An 18374-nucleotide genomic window follows, 5' to 3' on the forward strand; every position below is an offset into this window, starting at 1 on the left:
TTTTTAATGCTGGTTTTTTTTTTTTTTTTGTATTTTTTTTTTTTTAATAATAACAATAGAACCCAAACTAAAAAATTGGTTCATCTTCAAACCAACAAGAGCTAGAGGACTTGTGACTCAGTACCTTCATATAACACCACATAAATAACTTTAGCCACAGTCGCGACATTCACAGCGTGGTCAGAGGGACAAAGGGAATACTTTTCTGGCGATTAGACGTCATCTGCAGAGAGTGCTGGGATATTCATCCGGGGCCGGGTGAAAAACGCCATCTTCTCCCTGTAAAGAGGCCATCCCTTAGGGTGGGGGTTCCAGTCTCTCCTGAGAGGTATTTGGTCCAGGATCTTTCTTCCTTTTTGGTGCCCTGTGCATGTTAGCACACACTCTACCCTGGGGGCTACACCTGCATCCCTGGCAGGGCAATGTTGAGGGCTGTCCAAGATATTGCAGGATGTTTAGCAACATCCCCGGCCTCTAGCCATTAGTTATCAGTAGCATCCCAGGGTCCCTGTTGGGAAAATCAAAAACGTATAGACAATGGGCATGGTGATACACACCCATAGTTCCACCTACTCTGGAGGCTGAGGTGGGAGGACCATTTGAGACCAGAGTTTGAGACCAGTCTGCATAACATAGTGATATCTTGTCTCAAAAAAAGGAAGAAAAAAAGACATTGCCAAATGTCCCCTGTAGGGAGAGGGGCTACAACATCATCCCTGGATGCCAAGCACAGGGAACTGAGGCAGGAGGCAAGTTCAAAGCCAGCCTCGGCAACTTAGCAAGGCCCTCAGCAAAACCCTGTCTCTAAATAAAATACAAAAAAGGGCTGGGGATGTGGCTCAGTGGTTAAATGCCCCTGGGTTAATCCCTGGTTGAAAAAAAAAAAAAATCCCTGGTCGAAAGCCACTGCTTTAGGGGATGCTTCTGCATGACTGGCCAACTGTAGTTCAAATCAGGGGCATCTCTGAGTTTGAAAGGGCACCTGGACCTGTGATCCCAGCTACTTGACAGGCTGAGGAGCACAAATCAGAGCCCAGCCTGGGTAACTCCGGGAGACCCTGTGTCAGCATGAAGTAAGGAAAAGGGCCAGGGATGAGGTCAGAGGTAGACAGCCACCCAGCCCAGCATGAGGCCCCAGGTCTAATCCCCAGTCCCCCAAAAGAAAGAACAGGTCTTAGGGCCACGTCCAGCATTTCTTTCAGATTCTTAATTTGTTAAAAAATTCAGAGACACCCCAATAGTTTATCAAACTGTAGACTATTTTAAATATTTGTATTCCACAAAGGCATCTCTTTAGCACATACAAATACATGTGCTTTGTCTGAAAAGGCATCAGCAGTCTAGGCCCAAGGTCCTTTGTGGGTGGGAGGCCCAAGCCAAAAGGCATTTGGAGACTTCCGAAATGCCTGAGTCCTGTGTGGCCAGAAAGGGGATCCCAGCAGGCAGCAGGCAGCAGGCAGAGGCAGGGAAGCCCTCAGGGTGGGCGGCTTCCCCCCCAGGCTGATTCATCAGGCAGCATCCTCCGCAATTACCATGATGGAAACACTGAGAGGGGAGGCCGAGCAGGTGGCTCATTCATTAAACAAAAGGATCTAACAAATTAGCTGGAGTTGTGGGGACGGATAAAGGACAGGCGGGGAAGAGCCCAGGAGCCCACAGGCCGCCAGGGACGCTTGACAGAGGACGAACATCTGTCACAGCACGTGCTGCAGCTCTGCTAGAGACCCGCGCAGGGTCCAGCGTGGTGAGGCTGCACTGGCGAGGGCCCCTGGCTTACCTGAACGACTGCACTTCTGGGGGCTCCTTACAGCTCTGGCCGCGCAGCCTTTGCACGTCCTTGGCGGCCGCCCTCATCATCCTGTCTGTCTGTAGCTCACCCTTGTGCTCTGCTCGGTCCATCTGTGGGGCAAAGCAAGGGAGGCCTGGAGGTAGTGCAAGCCTCCTGACCTCTAGAAATGTGTGCGGCCTCATCTAATCCTCAGGCCACCTAGAGGGTAAATTTTGTAATTACTTCTATTTACCGACCAGGAAACTGAGGCTTAGGCGTGTCAAGAAATTTTTTTGATGTCAAATAAGTGCAACAAGGTGGAAACCCAATTCCAAGTCATGCTATTGTGTTTAAGAGCTTTAGGTACTTAATGCTTCTTTTTCTGATATAAACCTATGTGAGAGTAGTTGAGAAGAAGCCACAGGGAGCAATACAACACCCATGTGCCATAGGCTTGGAAACACTGTACAAAGAATTTTGGTCAAGGAAGCCATCATTTAAATGGGTTGTTAGTAGAAGCAATGGATGTACTGTTTTTACTATTTGAAAGCACAAATTTTCTTAGCTTGTGTTTTCTTAAGACAGGGTGTATATGTGCTTGTTTTCTCACCTCTTTTTGCCATGGCTACCAGGAAGCTCAAAGATAAACATAACAACTAACTACAATTAGGTTACATTGGGTTTGGATATTTTTATTTACTTCTCCTCCTTAAAGCTTTCTAACTTTCTCTTTTCCCTTGGTGCTCTTATTATCACCCCATTTATAAATACAGAGAATTAGGAATAGAGAAGAAACAAACATTTCTGAATTGCCACTCAGTTTGAAGCTCTTAGACTAATCCATATCTAAGAAGTACAGCATTATCTTACTCTCCGAAGATATCACTGCTTGTACTGAGAGCTAGGGTTTCAGCTGATGGCCCATGAGATGACCCAGGTACACAGCCTCTGTGTGGTCTGCACTGTCGGGCTGTGTGCAGAGGAACTAGCAAAGCCTTTCTGGCCATGGTGGCAATCGGAGAGTAGTAAGTTATTATTTCCTATAAGCAAGTCAATATGACATCTGTGTATTGGTCCTACGATGTTTACTTCTTCATGCTAGTCTGGACCCTGCGGCTCAGAAGTCTGGTGGTGCCCAACTCAAGTTTTAACCTAATTGTTTAAAATATAGCTCAAGTAAGCAAGCCCTTTTAGCCACTTAGAACTTTCCTGCTTTGCAAGTCCCGCGAAACGGAATGGAACACCTGCTAAACATGGATAAGACATATCCCGAGGCTCTAAGGACCCAAGAGGCTGCCGCACTTTGGAATTCTCTGACTCCAAGACCACTCAGCGTGTTGCTGAGGGACATCATCTAGATGTGTCAGCCCCCTTCCCACTGGGGGTTCTCTTGCACTGTCCCACTGGGTAGCAGTCCCCAGCACCTTTGGAAGTTCTCACGCTGCGAGGGACTTTCCCTGCATGTGAGCCTGCAAATTTACAGCCTCAATAAAACTCACTGGGTGCTGCTGCTGCCCTTGAATTTCATGAGCAGTTGGCCATCCCTTTCCCTCACTCAGCAGGTAAACATCCCCCACCCCAGCAGGTAGTCCAGGGCAACCTGTCAGCACAGAGCCCTAGCAGATCAGCTCCTGTCTCCTTAGTGTGTGCGTGGGGTTGGCACGGGCTGCTCCCTGCGACTGCCTCCTGGGCAGCCATGGGTCAGTGTCCTAGCATTGCTCTGTTAAAGCGCATGCCCGGCTTCCCTTAGGTTCCTGATGAACCAAGAGGAAGGATGGAAGGTGAGTCAAGTGTCCCTCCTGAGGGCTCACACAAACAAGTCAACCCCCAAAGGCCTTGTGGCCACCTCCGTAGTGGGCAAAAGGATGCCAGGGTCCCTCTGCTGATGGGAAGGAGGGGACCTTGGACATAGAGGAACCTTCGGTGGGCATCCTGGGACCTTTGGCTTCTCTTCCCAGCAGCCCCCAGGCGCTCACCCTCTTCTCCAGCATCCTCAGCAGCAGGCGGAAGCGCTCGTCCTCCCGCAACCACTGCGGCAGCTCCTTCTCCCCGTGGCTCTTGGCTTGCTCCAGCTGCTCCTTGAGCTCCCGCAGCACCGAAATCTCCTGAGTCAGCTGGCTGTGCCAGGTCCGCGTGGCCTGCAGGTCCAGCTCAAGGTCCAGCGAGGTGCGGATCAGACGCTCCGTGCGCAGGGATTTCACCGAGGAAGGCTGGGGGGTGGGGTGGGTGTGGCTCGTTACCGGCTGGCTCCACCCAGAGGGCCACACAACCCTCCCCCTGAGCCCCAAATGTCCTCCCTCGCTTATTTGCAGGCCCGCATTTTAAATGCGTTTGTCCTCCTCCGAGCCCCGAGCCCCAACAGGTGCTCCAGCTCTGCGCCTGCTGATTATTGAGCATCTGCTGCGTCTCAGGCACCACGTGTGGTGATTTACGGTGGGTTGGCCCATCTCATCTTTACAACCCGGCACTACAGATGAGACTCGCTGTGCTTAAGCCACAGAGCTGGAGTCAAGCTGAGCCTGCCCCCACTCCCTTGCAGGCCCCACCCACGCGCTGTACAGTGAGCCACTTCAAGCCTCAGCCTTTACACCCAGGCTGAGGGATGCTGGCCACCATCCTGTCCTGGAGTGATTTCCTCAGTCAGACCTGATCCCCTGGGAGGGGAAGTCGGGTCTTCGCGCCTGTGTGCCCAGGGCCATCTAGGGTATCTGCCGGCCTGGTGTTCACTCCCAGGCCCTCCTCTTCCCTTGGGGCTCTCCTCTTCGGCTAGACCCAGTCTACCGGGTTTGTGGGCCCAACAGGGACAGGAATGTGACCTGACTTGGTCAACCAGAATCTCAGTGACGGGTACAGGGGTGAGTATGCTAAGTCCTGCCAATAATAATAATAATAATAATAATAATAATAATAATAATAACTACTTCTGGCACTTTGCTCAACTACTTGGAACAAAGGCAACTTCATTACACAGGTTGCTAAGGCAGCAAGACATACCTGGAACTGATATAAAATGGCCACCATAGGGGGTGATCCTGTTTAAGAATTAAGCTATCTGGTAGGAGCCGTGATAAAGCAGGGAAATGAAGGCTGATGACATTGTTTGGACTGGTGGATTCACCCAAGCCCGCAACTGGATTCGTAGCATGGATTTTCCCTCCCTCTTTCCCTCCCTCCCTCCCTCTCTCCTTCTCTCTCTTTCTTTACCTTTCTCCTTTTTTGTGTGACTCGGGATGGAGCCCAGAGCCCTGCATGTTCTAGGCAAGCCTCCACCACTGACCCACTTTCCCAGTGCTATTGTTTGGATCCTCAATGTCCCCTAAAGTCCCATATGCTAAAGGCTTGGTCACCAGCCCGTGCTGCTACTGAAAGATGACATAACCTTTGAGATGTGGGCCTGAGTAGCAGGACGCAAGGTTGCTGGAGGTGTCTAAGACTAGACACCGGGGACAGCAAAGCCCAGCAGTTGCTCTGAGAACTTGAGCCTTACACATCGCCCAGCACGGCTCCTTTGGCCCTTGAGGGGACACTGACACCCTGGCCCTTTCCTGTCTCTCTCTTGCTTCTGGGCTGCCACCAGGTGATCAGTATCCTCTGCCACATGTTCTTCCACGATGTACTGTGCTGTCACAGGTCCAAAAGCATCAGGGCCAAGTGACCAATGGTTCAAACCTCTAAAAGTATAACCCCCAAATAAACCTTCCCTACTTTCAAGTTAAGAATCCCAGCTATTTTGTCCCAGCAGTAGATGAAACCTAACTAATATACCCAGCCTGGCCTTTTTCATTAAATGAGGCAATAAATTCCCTCTTCCATTTTAAAGGTGTATTAGAGTTGGGCTCTTTTGTTATCTGTATGCAAAGGATCTTGATTAATATAGTCATCAACTCTCCTTCCATCAAAACCCATTAATGATTACTAAAGAATAACTGAAGGGCTATAAGAATTCTCAGATGGTTCCCAATATGCCCAACCTTTATACCTTATATAATTTCCTTCCCTTCAGCGTGGATGGGATCTGTCAATGTGATGGGATATGTAACTGGGTGACTAATTAGTTGGTTTTGAGTTAATCAAAAGGAGGATTATCCTGGGTGGGCCTGACCTCATCAGGCGAGCCCTTAAAAATTGGACTAAGTTCTTTCTGGCTGGGTTACTCTGCTGGCCTGGAAGAAATGATGCATATTATAGAGAGGGTCACCTGGCAAAGACCTGAGAGTGACTTCTAGGAGCTGAGAGTGACTTCTAGGAGCTGAGAGTGGCCTGGGGGCTGCAGCTAGTAGGGAAACAGGGAATGATTCTGGCAACAACTTAAAGAACTTGAAAGCAGCTCTTTCCCTGGTTGAACCTCCAGATCAGAATGTAGTCAGTCAAAACCTACACTTCAGCCTGCTGGGACCCTGAGCAGAGGACTCAGATAACTTGTGGCCCAACTCCTGACCCGAGAAACTGAGGTCATGAATTTGCATTATTTTAAGCTGCTAAGTTTGTGGTAATTTGTTCTGAAGCCATACAAAACAGACACAATGACCAGGGTTTTGAGATATGGTATAAGAAACACTACTAGGAGGCCTATCCTCACCTTGCAAGGCTGATAAGCAGTTTTAGGAACATAAACTAGCTCCATGCAGACGTTCTAGAATGCTTCTCTGGTCTGTGCTTGTAAATGAGCAGGGCCAAAGGAGCCCGGCTGAGTGATCTATGCAGCTCCAGTTCTCAGAGCAACTGTTGTGCTTTGCTGTCACCAAGGTCTAGTCTTAGACACTTGCCTGGGCAGGCTGCCACAGAGGCACAGTTCAGGCAGCGAGGAGAAGCATGGACCCGAGAGCCTGGCCAGCCAGGACTCTGCTGTTTCATGGGCTCGGATCCACCATCGAGGGTCCCGAGTGGGCCACCCCCTGGCTAAGGGCAAGGTCTGTAGGGCCTGCCTGGAAGGAGTGGTCGGAACACAGGAGGGGGGGTCAAGCAGGAGTTGTGCAGCCATGTTTCTGCAGGAATGGGTCACGGGACACTGACTCCGGAATCCCCCATGGAGCTGAAAATGCAGTTCCCAGTCGAATGATTTAGACTGATGGTGAATGTGGGGTTGGAATCGTCATCATCAGCAGGATCTGCGACAGCAGATGGAGCAGAGGACCCAGAATGGAAAGTTGGCCATTCCTGTCACCCGAGGCCACGTCCACACTGCCACCCGGCCCGCCATCCTTTCCCTGCACGCCCTCTCCGCATTGCTTTCTCTCTCTGCCTCTGCAGCCTTGCTGGGGGCAGCGAGAAAGGTGGTACTAGGCCATGAAAGGACCTTATTTCATGTGTGCACAGTGCTGGGGATGGAGCCTAAGGCCTCGTGTGTGCTAGGCAAACGCTGTCCCAGAGTCACAGCCCAGCCTTAGACCCCTCCTGCCTCTGGCTGTCCACCAGCAGGCCTGAAGGAGGGTGGAGGGCCTTCCCTGCCTCGGTGGGCTCTCGTTCACTTTGCTTTCCTCTCCTGCTCTCTCTCTATTCTTTCTGTGGTATTTGGGCTCCTGGGTTTCTTCTGCAAACGCACCAGACAGACGTGCTTCCTGGCCATGCTGAAAGGCCAAGGAGAAGCAAGCACCTCCTGCATCTTCTGCAGTCAAAGTCCTAAGAAGGGGTGACTCCTTTTCTGAAGTCCATGCCCCCTGATCTTTCAAACCTGTTGCATTAGGAAAGACCAGACTTCTTTGGGGGGGGGGGGGGACAGTCTGTGGCCTCTTCCCTGTACCCACCTGATTCCAGGAGGTGCTGAGCATGATTCCATCAGACCAGGTGACCGTGACATCTTGGGTTGGTTCCTACTGACCTGGATTTCCACCCAGATGGCTAAGCGCACCCCGCACCCCCATCTCATCTATCTGTCCCAGTCATAAGGCTGCGGTCACCCTTTAGATCTTTCTCAGTGCTACATAGGCCTTGTTGTTCCCAAAGTTCCATTTGCAAATGTCATCACTCTTGCGAAAGCAGTGCTCTGCAAGCCGTGGCCCGGGAGACATGGCCACTCATCTGAGCACATGTGGGCAGGATGCAGGCCTTCGGGAAACGAGGGAGGAGGGGGCACACACTTAGCTTCCGGTGACTCTTACCCGCTTCATCCTGACACTGCGCCGCTCCAGGGAGTTTCGAACAAAAGGTGGCTTTTTGGAGAGAGTGGAGCTATCACTGTCACTCCGATTCAGCTGTCAGAGAAAAGCCAAAGGGAAGTCAAGCATGGTCAGAATGCATTCGGCAAGGAGCACTGGGCCCACTCTGCCCCTCCTCCCTCTCCTGGTGCAAGCACCCAGTTGCCTGTTCTGAGCTCGCCGGGGCCTCCCTCTTCTTTATGTGAACCCTCATTGAGCGCGTCTGTGCACGTGCAGGCTGCTCTCTCTGCACACTGGTCTCTGCAGCCCCCTGAGATGGGAGCACCACCGCTTTATCACGAGGCTGAGGATTGGTGAGCCGCCGAGCCACCCAGCAGGGCTTGACAACATCAGCGTCGCCACAGGACATCCTGTCCCCTTGACTTACTACGCAGACGTCTGTTTGCATCACTCTTCCCTGTCACCCACAGCCCAACTAAGTTGACTCAAATAGAGTCGCCGTCAATGCTGATATCCGAAGGGCACACATCAGGTCCTGGGTGGCACCCCAGCACTGCAAACCAAGAACGACAACACCCCACAACACACACACACACACACACACACACACACACACACACACAGCCAGCTCCAAGGCAGAACCTGGGGTCCTATCCTTGAAGTGGGTAGAAAGGATAGGTAGGCTTAAGATGGTCAGAATTCTTCCCTTGCAAGATCCCTCAGTCACTTAGTCACTCATGCGTCCACACAGGGCCTTGGATTCTCTTCATGGTCAGAAATCAGATATCTGGTCAAAAAGGGAAGCTTTTCTACTGAGGGTATCATCCCCCCTCCCCAAGGACCAGAGAGGACGTGGACAGGAGGGGAGAGTGCGGTGGGGCTCCTTTCTCAAGCTGCTTCTGGAGTCGGCAGGGCTGACCCAGGCCAGGCTACTGCACCTGTCAGTCTGGCAGTCAGTTCTGGACTGCAGGCCTCTCCAGAGAAGCTACTGGTATGTCACATTTGTGGTTGGTGATCATTACTAATGATAATGGCATTCATGATGAACATGGCTACTTCAAGGATGCAACTGTGAAACAGGTATTGTGCCAGACAGCACTTCAACCACAACCAGAAACAGGAGGACAGATACTAATACTGATGACAGCCACTTGGAATAGCACCTACTATGCGCCAGGTGCTTTATCTATACATTCATGTAATCCTTAAACAATGCCAACAATGATCCAGAAGGAGAAAGAGGCTTTTACAGGTCACAAACCACGAGTTCAAGGCCCAGTGCAAACTCCAGGGCCACGCCCCTGCTGGCCCCTGCTGCATGTGGGGCTCAGAAATAAAACCAACATGCAGGGGTGGGGGGCACGATGGGTAGAGTCACATGGTTGGAATGACTGCATGTGGTACCAAGAAGGGGGCGCTATTCCGCATTGTGCAAATCGAACACAGCATTTGTAGAATGTGTGTCACCTGAACTAGGTTTCAGGACAACTGACCCTTCAGTTGTAATTGTTGATGTTTCAAGGATCGTGTCATAAAAGAGAGAGGAAAGCTACATTAAATTCTTGAACTTTGCTTCCTGTTATTTCTAGATTTTTTTTTTTTTTTCCTGGCATTGGGGATTGAACCCAGGGACACTCTACTATTGAGCTACATCCTCAGTCCTTTTCATTTTGAGAAAGGGCCTTGCTAAGTTGCTGAGGACCACACTAAGTTGCTGAGGCTGGCTTTGAACTTTCGATCCCCTTGCCTAGGCCTCTGAGTCCCTGGGATTACAGGCATGCACCACCATGCCCGGCTATTCCTGATATTTTCCTGATGCACTTCATCTCATATGTGGCTGACAGTATCACTACCTCGTCATTTCTTTCATTTAATGGCTAGGGAAATTGAAATAGAGAGAGGAACAGTAATTTGAAGTCACAGGGAGCTTGTTCAGGGATGAGAATTTTGGAAGGACAGGATCCACTGGTCAAAGTGGGTCAAGCAGCGAATGGGAGAGCATTGCTGATAAACGCCTGGGCGTGGAGGAGACCTGTAATCCACCATCCCTATCCTAGTGGACTTCGAATTAGGTGTGACCCCAAGCCAGGGAACCCAACCATGAGGACATGCTGAGGAGCCAAGAAGGAAGCCACCCAGCAGGCAACACTTATTGTGCAAAGGTGTGACGAGGGCCAGGAGAAGGGGCTACTCACAATGGAAGCCCTTTGGGTGGTGGCTCTGGGTGACAGAAAGCCCGCAGGTGCTGGAGTCAGGCTCTGGGCTTTGCACCGCACCTGTGTGCCCTGGACCAAAGTGCTTTGACAGCCATTAAATGAGGTGGACCCAACAGGCCTGGCAGGGAGGTTTGTAAGATTAGATGACAAGAAAACATTCTCCCTTTTTTTTGCAGGGGAGGGAGAGGTGTTGCTGATTAGCATCTGAAGTCCCATTCTCCGGGTGGGTAAATCCCACCTCGTGGTTCTTGGTGGGAAACGGTGCACCCCCCCAAGCCCACTCCCTGGGAAGCCCCAGGTCTTGCTTTCATGGCTTCCCTTACAGTAAGAAGCAGGACAGGACTAAGCTGCCGACTGGATGCACCCTGCCCTAAGTTTTGAATCACAACCTAATAATTCTCTGTTATTGTACCATTTGAATTTAAACAAGGTACTCTTGTTCTACACACTGTGGCATGCTGGTCACTCTCAGGGAGAGGCCATTGGTGAGCAGCAGTGTCAGCAGCAATAGCAGCAACCAGAGCTTCTGTGGCCAGTGGGGATGGGAAACTGGAGGAGGCTTCAGCACGGCTCTCCCCCCTCATCCATGGGGATCTGTTCCAAGACCCCCCATGGCCTGAAAACCATGGATAGTACTGAGTCCTACAAAGAACATTTTTCTTATACCTATATACCTATGAGAAGAGTTAATTTATAAATTAAGCACAATAAGACACTGACAATAATTTACTGTAAAATTTAGCAAACTCAGAATGCAGTGATTTTCCTTTTCTTATTAAGTAGAGAATGTTCAGCTTTTCACTCAAGGAAGCAGTTCACAGCTTTCTTTGTCTGATCTCAAAAGCCAGCATGTTAGGGCCATTATGAAGTCCAACAAGGGTTTCTTCAACATAAACACTGCAGCAGCGGCTGTTGAACTGTAACAGAGACGGCTACCGAGAGACTCATGAGAGGGAGTAGTGTGTACAGCATGGATATGCTGGAAAGGGCCGATTCTTGTCCCAACTGGAACGGAGTAGGGTGGCTTGAGATTTCATCATGCTGCTCTGAAGAGTATGCAAGTTAAACTTTTAAATTATAAGTGATCTCCAGAGCTTTGTATTTAAAGTTTCCAGATTGAGGCTGATTGTGAATAAGTGAAACCACAGAAAGCAAAACTGCAGATAAGGGAGGACTAATGCATCAAATTCCGGAGACTGCGGTGGGACTGGCTGGGCCACGTGCTGCAGCGCACTGTGCTGTCCTCACCTGGTTGGCTTTGTGGCATACTTTTACCTGTGGTCGGGTCTGCCTTGTTCCTACCTGACTTCTCAGGCTGGTTCTACAACCTTACGATAAACATGTGAGCTACCTAACTACCTTCACTCCCAAATTTCCCTGCATATATTGCTCAGTCTGTTGCTTTGGGTAGGAGGCGATGTGCTGTCAGTCATGGACTGGAAAGCATGGAGCAGGCTGTGGAGTGGAGGTAGATGGGGGCACCTCCCTCACACTCTGTTGGGAATTTGGCAATGCTCATTTTGTGCAAGCAAAACAGAGGGTGAACTTGCTCCCTGTTGTTGCTTGGGAGACGTATCCCACGCCTACAGAATTTGAGGAGAAAGGATAGATGAACATGAAGGATGTTGTAGTTAGCGATTTCTTGGACCCTTCAGAAAGATTCAGCTGCAAAGCAAAGAAGGAAAAATGCATGGCTTTGCCAAGAAAAGCCCTTCTCTTATGGCGCGTGGTCCCTGTTGACAGGAAATTTCTGAACTTGCAGGTTTGCATGCAAGGGCTCAGCAAAGTACCAGACAGCGAGAGAGGCGTAAAAAATGGAACTAGAGGTTCTCATCATTCAAGGATGCCAATCTGGGAAAAGGGACACTTAAACCCATTTAAACAAGAAACCAGAATTTGACAGTACAAATTTGGGGCAGGGGGTGAGAAATGGAAAGTCCAGTGGTCCATTTTCAGGATACAGTATTTTATCTTAAATGTAAAATTACTGAGGATATAAGAAAACCAGCCAAAGAGGAAATAGAACAAATGGTTACCAGCAGTTAACACCTGAGTGTGACACATTCACAGTCCCTGAACAGACACAGGGGAAGGGGAAGGGGCCTGCTTGATCAACAAAGGTCAACTTGGCATGTGCAGAAATGTACTTGGTCCAGAAAGGTCTTCCTGCTACCAGAGAACAAAGGGAGGTGGGGATAACTCAAGGTATGTTTCTTTAAATAACCCAATAACAGACAGTACAACCTAGGTGACATTAGGGAAGATGGTAGGCCTCAGCACTCGGCCAAGGAGGAGCTGGGGAGGGCCCATGTGCTCCAGGGCTAAAGCGCCGGGGTTGTGCGGTTCCCCGCAGACACCTGATCTTACAGGACCCTTACCTTGCCTCTCAGTCCATTCCTGGGGTTTGGACAGGTGAGTGAGTTTCTCACAGAAAGTAAGGTTTTGGTTAGAAAAGATAAACACGTTGCAAAAGTTATTCCACTCTCTCTCTCTCCCATTCAATAAAACGACAACTGCATTCTAATCCTGATGGAAAAGATGGATTCCAACAGCAACCTCTTCAGGTGTGACTTCTCTGACGGGTGGCATTCTTCTCTTTCCCACTTGGTTTCCACTGCACGTTTATAATGGTGGTATCTTATCTGATCTCAGCAAATGGTCATCCCCCCCACCCCCGCCGGGAGGGAAGGGCAGGATGCAAAGGAGGAGGAAGTAAGTTGTTGGGAATTATAATAAGAATGTGGATCAAGTGCAGACTACTGAGCCTTGCCCATTCTTTATCTAAACAATCCTGTGAGGAGGGAGACCCCCTCCATTACGAATCACTAACAGCAAGTTTTTGTTACAGGAGCTCTTGATTTCTGGTGTATATTGTGTGGTATCCAACTAAACAATAGTTACATTTTGTAGCAATTCAAAACCAAAGTCCCCTGCATGCTTTTTCTAGCAAATGCCCCTTTCAGTATATTTACATGGAGAGCACCAAATAGACAGGAAGCAATCAGATAAACGCCACTCCAGTAGGAGATGACAAGAACGCTGTCCCACCTCCAGGCTAGACTGCTGTCCCTGGGCTGGATCCCTTTTGAATTTCAGATCTTGGCTGCAGGGTGCCTGGCTTGGCTACTTGGATTCCTACTCCTGGCATTTAATAACTATTTCTCTCTCTAGTACCTTTTGTTTGAAAAATATTCATGTTTCAAAAACACACAGAAAGGGGAAAGAATATTTCATCACTGAATGTGAGCAAATACTATTGATATTTTGGTATGCATCTTCTAGTTTTTTCTCTGTTCATACTATTTATTTTTTAGTTTTTTGGTAGTACTGGGGATGGATCCAGAGGTGATCTACCACCGTATCACATCCCTTGCTCCTTTTATTGAGACAGGGTCTTGCTAAGTTGCGGAGGCTGGCCTCCAACTTGCGATCCTCCTGCCTCAGTCTCCTATACTTTTAATTAAAAGCGAAATCATCTTCTACCTACTGCTTATCACCACCTTGTTTCATGATGTCATTTTCCTGCACCATTCAATAATTCCATCAATCCATCAATTGAAAGACCAACCCTATGAAGTGGGTCTGTGAACTCCACTTGAAGAAACCGAGGCTTCTAGGAGCTCCCCAGCTGGCAGTTACCCGATCATGTGAGGACCCGGATTTGCATCCAGAGCTGGGTGAGGCTCTTAGCTACCTGAGTGGAGGAGGAAGGTGCTGATGCTTGCTTACCCGGCACACGTACTGGCTCTGGGGCCCCGGGGAGAAGGTCTTGGAGCGGATGATGGTACTCCCCCGAAGAAATGGCCCTGGGGATGGGGTGCCCACACGCCGGTCCTTGGGCCGCACCACTGTGGGGGACGGGGCCACCGTGTCCGTGTTGGTCTCTTTGTCCACCTGAGGAAGAAGTCCCAGCCTTGAGGACACCGTTGTCAGCCACTCACCTCTACTCAGCCACTCCCCACCCTGCCCCCTGGCCGTTGGCCCACAGGCACAGCTGAGTCAATCAGCCCGTCCTGCCCGAGTCGTGCCCAGGCTGGGGCTGCAGATTCTCATTCTTCCACCTGTGGCTGGCGGCCAGTGGGAGCCCCAAACAAACTCACATGAATAGTGAGGGCACCTGGGGCCCCAGCATCCTGGGCCTAGCGTCTTCACCATCCGGGTACCAACCACATTTGACGAAGACACTCCCTAGCTCTCACTGCCCTGGTCCAGAACCACTGACTTTTTTCTTGGAATTATGAAGGCCACCAGCAAGTCTCCTTTTTAAAACAAAGCCATTGGGTTTTCTACTGCCCTGACACAGCAGTCCCAGGTCAAAGGTAAGCAAACAGAAGCACTTAAATGCAGGAACTTCATTAGCCTAAAGAGTGCCTTGGGCCAGGTGCGGTGGTGCATGCCTGTGCACCAGAGGCTTGGGAGGCTGAGACAGGAGGATCTCGAGTTCAAAGCCAGCCTCAGCAACTGTGAGGTGCTGAGCAACTCAATGAGACCCTGTCTCTAAATAAAATATAAAATAGGGCTAGAGATGTGGAGATGTGGTCGAGTGTCCTTGAGTTCAAGTTGGATCCCCAGTACACCCCTGCCCCCAAGCCCCCGCCAAAAGAAGAGCACCTGGCTAAAGAAAGTACAAAGAGATGCCTCCTGGGTGTGGAGGAACTGGAAGGAGGACTCAGGTTCTGCTCTAGTCCCCTGGTCAGGCCCCTGTGGAGCATGTCCCACCTGTAACTCCACCCTGGGGGTCCTGTTCAAAATCACTGCGGGCTGGAGCTCTCTGTGGGAAGAGAATCCTACTACAACACTCCAGTGCAGCCAGGAAGCAGGAGGCAAAGGAATGTGGCTGGACTCCCTCCTCCTGTTGCCCTTTGGACACACCCACATGAAGACATCCATTCTTTTGAAGCCTCCGAAACTATCTGCAAAGTTGGTATTACCGTGTCCCTCTCAAGATGAGGACACAGAGGGAGGAAGTCACCTGGCTAAGACTACACAGCCAGGGAGCGACAGAGCCAGGATCTGCACTGAGATGTGACTTGCAAAGCTTGAGGGGTGTCCAAAGAAACCGGGAAGCCACAGAGGGCAGAAGAGAAGCAAGGGGAGGTCAGCCCCTCCCGGTTTACTGTCACCAAAATGACCCTCAGATGGGGTCCCAAAGAATCTGCTCCCATTCTGGAAGACTGAGACCTTGCCCCAACCTTTTCTGACAGCGGGGCTCAAGGGCTCTCTCTCCCAGACGGTTGTTCCTACCTTTAATGCCGGGTGCCCATCTGGGGAGGCTTTCTCAGAGAAGACATCCTCTTCTGCCTCCTCTTCCTCCCCTTCCTGTTCCTCCTCCTCCTCAGCCACTGCCTCGTTCTCGAAGGTCTCCTCCTCGTACCTCCTGCAATGACGGGATGTGGCGGTCATGGCCCCAGAAGCCACTCCACTCACCTCCTGCAGGCGGAGTGCATTGGGGCAGGCTCCCCAGCCTTTCCATCACGGGGAGCTCAGTGGTGAGCGCCCAATCCGCGTACAGGTGGTCTGGGTGCAAAGCCCAGCACTGCAGGAAGGTGTGATTTATATGCAGAAAAATGCGTTCTCAGTGTTCAGCTATCAAATTTTAATCAGTGTACTCACATGTGTAACCGCCACCATGCTCAAGATCTAGAACATTCCATTGCCTTGAAAGTTTCCCTCGTAACCCTTTCACAATCTCCCCCACCCCTAGGCAACTTCTTGTCATTATAGATCAGATCGTTCTTGAGTTTCATGTGAGCAGAATCAGTACATATTTGCCCGTCTCTGGCCTTTTCTGTCGGTATGGTATTTTGGAAGTTCACCAGTTCCTACAGGCATCAGTAGTTATTTTTGTCACTGCTTAATGTTCCCTTAGGTGGATATGTTGCACTTTGTTTAGTTTTTCCATCAGTTGACCCACACTTGGATTCCTTCTATTTCTTAGCCATACGAATAAAGCTTTAAAGACCATTCATATATATGAATTGTGGACAGATACAAGTTTCAATTTCTCTTGGATATTATAATAACTGGCTGGAGCTGCTGAAGTGAATTGCCACAGGCTGGGTTGCTTTGACAACAGAACTTTGTTTCTCGCGGTTCTGGAAGCTGGAGTCCAAGATCAAGGTGTCCACAGGTCTGGTTTGCAGATGGTCACCTTCTTGCTGTGTCCTCTCTGGGTCTTTCTTCTGTGCTCACATATCCCTGGTGTCTGTGTGTCCGAATTTCCTCTTACAAAGACACCAGCCAGACTGGATTAGGCCCTACCCTAACTTTAACAGCATCATGTTGCCAAAGGCTTCTTCAAAGGCTCTGTCTGCAAATACAGCCACATTCTGACATACTGGAGGTTAAGGTTTCAATGTGTAAATTTGGGGGACACGTACAGCCCAGGACAGATACATAATTAAGAGCAGAATGAAGTGGATCCTTTTACGAAACTGAAAGTGATCCTTCAAAGTAATTTTCTTATTTTATATTCCCACTAGCAATATAATGAGCGTTCCAGTTCCTCATTAACATTTCGTATTTCTTTCCTTCCTCCTGGTGTTGGGGATGGAACCTAAGGTCTCCAGTGTAGTAGGCAAGAACTCTATCACTGAGCTACATGCCTTGCCCTTGCCGTCCTTGAATTTAGTCACTAAGCAAATACTTGTATCTTATTGTGGCTTTAACTTGCATTTTGTTGAGAAACTTTTCACGCATTTATTGACCACTCGTGTATTTCACTTTGCCAAAACATCTTTAGAACTTTCAGTCCCTTAAAAAAGCGGGCTTTTCATCACTGGGTTTTACGAGATCACGATACCTTCCACATATGAATCCTTTGTCAAGTATGTGTAATGGAAATATTTTCTCTAGGCTGGTGGTCTGCCTTTTTACTTTTTAGATGAAAAGGTATCTTCCAAAGAGCAGAAGTTTCTAATTTGGATAAAGTCCAATTTATTCACTTTCCTTTTATAGTGCTTTTTAGGTCCAAAGAAATCTCTGCCTTCTCTGACACGGGGAAGAATTTCCTAGACTTTTAGAAGTTTTATAGTCTGAGTTTTCATGTTTTCACTGTAGGACACACTCGTATTAATTTTTGAACGTGAGGTCAAAGAGGTATCCAGGTTAATTTCTTCTCCATGGGGCTTCCTGTTCAGCGCGACTGGCCGAAGAGACTCTGCTTTGGTGACATCCTCTGGAGCCGTCCTCTGCCCTTGGACTCCTGGGTGGAAAAGATTTGCTGTAACAAATGGACTTCCAGTGTTACGCAGTCATTTATCTCGAGTCCCATCTTGACTTCTCAAAGACGTACAAGCCAGCCAGGCTTCGCTGCCATGCTGAGCCAGACTTCCAGCTGGAAGCAGAGCCTTGGTCCAAGAGCGGCTGGCCCAGTGAGGCTGGAGTAAGCGTGACCTCTCCCTGAGGATTTTCCAACAGGGAGAAGGGATCCTGGATCTCCACTACGAACCCTGCAATCCGAACACCCCTGACCTCAGATGGGGATTCTGGCTATGGAGGAACCTGTGCTCTCCCTCCTTGGCCGCAGCAGCCTCTCCATCTTCTCAAGAGGGAGGACACAAATCCGTGGGACACAGCTCTAGAAAGATTTCTCCAAGGGGCCCCGTTCAGCAGCCGAGGATGGCGCTTTCAGTGCTACGATGCGGCCTTCATTCAACAGAGCTGGAAGAGATCAATGCCATTTCATAGACTCAAAAGGTGGCGGGCAGAGGACCCTGGGTCTCGGGTGCCAACATGGGCGCTAAGTGGTGGCATTGAGTTCCCAGCTGGGTTTATCCAACCCCATTCAGGGCTCAACCACAATGGCAGTCTCTTCCATTTAACTGAATCTGATCAAAATATCCCAGGACAGGGGGAAAAGCCCACACAATCTCAACTGCAAAGAGAAAAATGATTAAAATAGACAACATCTTCTCACACAGTGCCATGGCAAAAACATAATCTGATGATATCAAGTGCTGGTGAAGGTAAAGGAGACAGCCAGACTGAGAGGACAGCATAAAGGAGAGAAGGAAATTTACATTAGGAATGAGGGCTAGCAGTGTCTTTTAAAATAAAAAATATACATATTCTTCATATTCTTTTTTTTTTTTTTTTTCCCAGTACTAGGGACTGATCCCAAAGGTGCTTTACCACTGAGCTACATTCCCAGACCATTTTTCTTTTTTATTTTGAGATAGAGTCTCACTAAGTTACTGAGGCTGGCCTAGAACTTGTGGTCCTCCTGCCTCACCCTCCAGAGACACTGAGATTACAAGTGTGTGCGACTGTACCCAGCAAAAGCGTACATAATGT

The 18374-nt window shown here is 49.5% G+C and overlaps 1 protein-coding gene across 1 annotated transcript in view; it reads right to left on the reverse strand.

Annotated features, from left to right (window-relative positions):
* Positions 1-18374, reverse strand: part of WWC1 (WW and C2 domain containing 1) — a 156540-nt gene continuing 138166 nt past the window's right edge. Inside the window, exons 18-23 of the mRNA XM_079145393.1 lie at positions 15324-15456; positions 13809-13973; positions 7867-7959; positions 3745-3978; positions 1778-1899; positions 1-279 (exon numbers count right to left, since the gene is read on the reverse strand). Coding sequence (XP_079001519.1) covers positions 213-279; positions 1778-1899; positions 3745-3978; positions 7867-7959; positions 13809-13973; positions 15324-15456 — 814 coding nt within the window. The 3' untranslated portion in view covers positions 1-212. The remainder of the gene's footprint in view (positions 280-1777; positions 1900-3744; positions 3979-7866; positions 7960-13808; positions 13974-15323; positions 15457-18374) is intronic.

The sequence above is a fragment of the Sciurus vulgaris genome, assembly GCF_902686455.1.
Source record: "Sciurus vulgaris genome assembly, chromosome: 6".
Classification (NCBI taxonomy): Eukaryota; Metazoa; Chordata; class Mammalia; order Rodentia; family Sciuridae; genus Sciurus; species Sciurus vulgaris.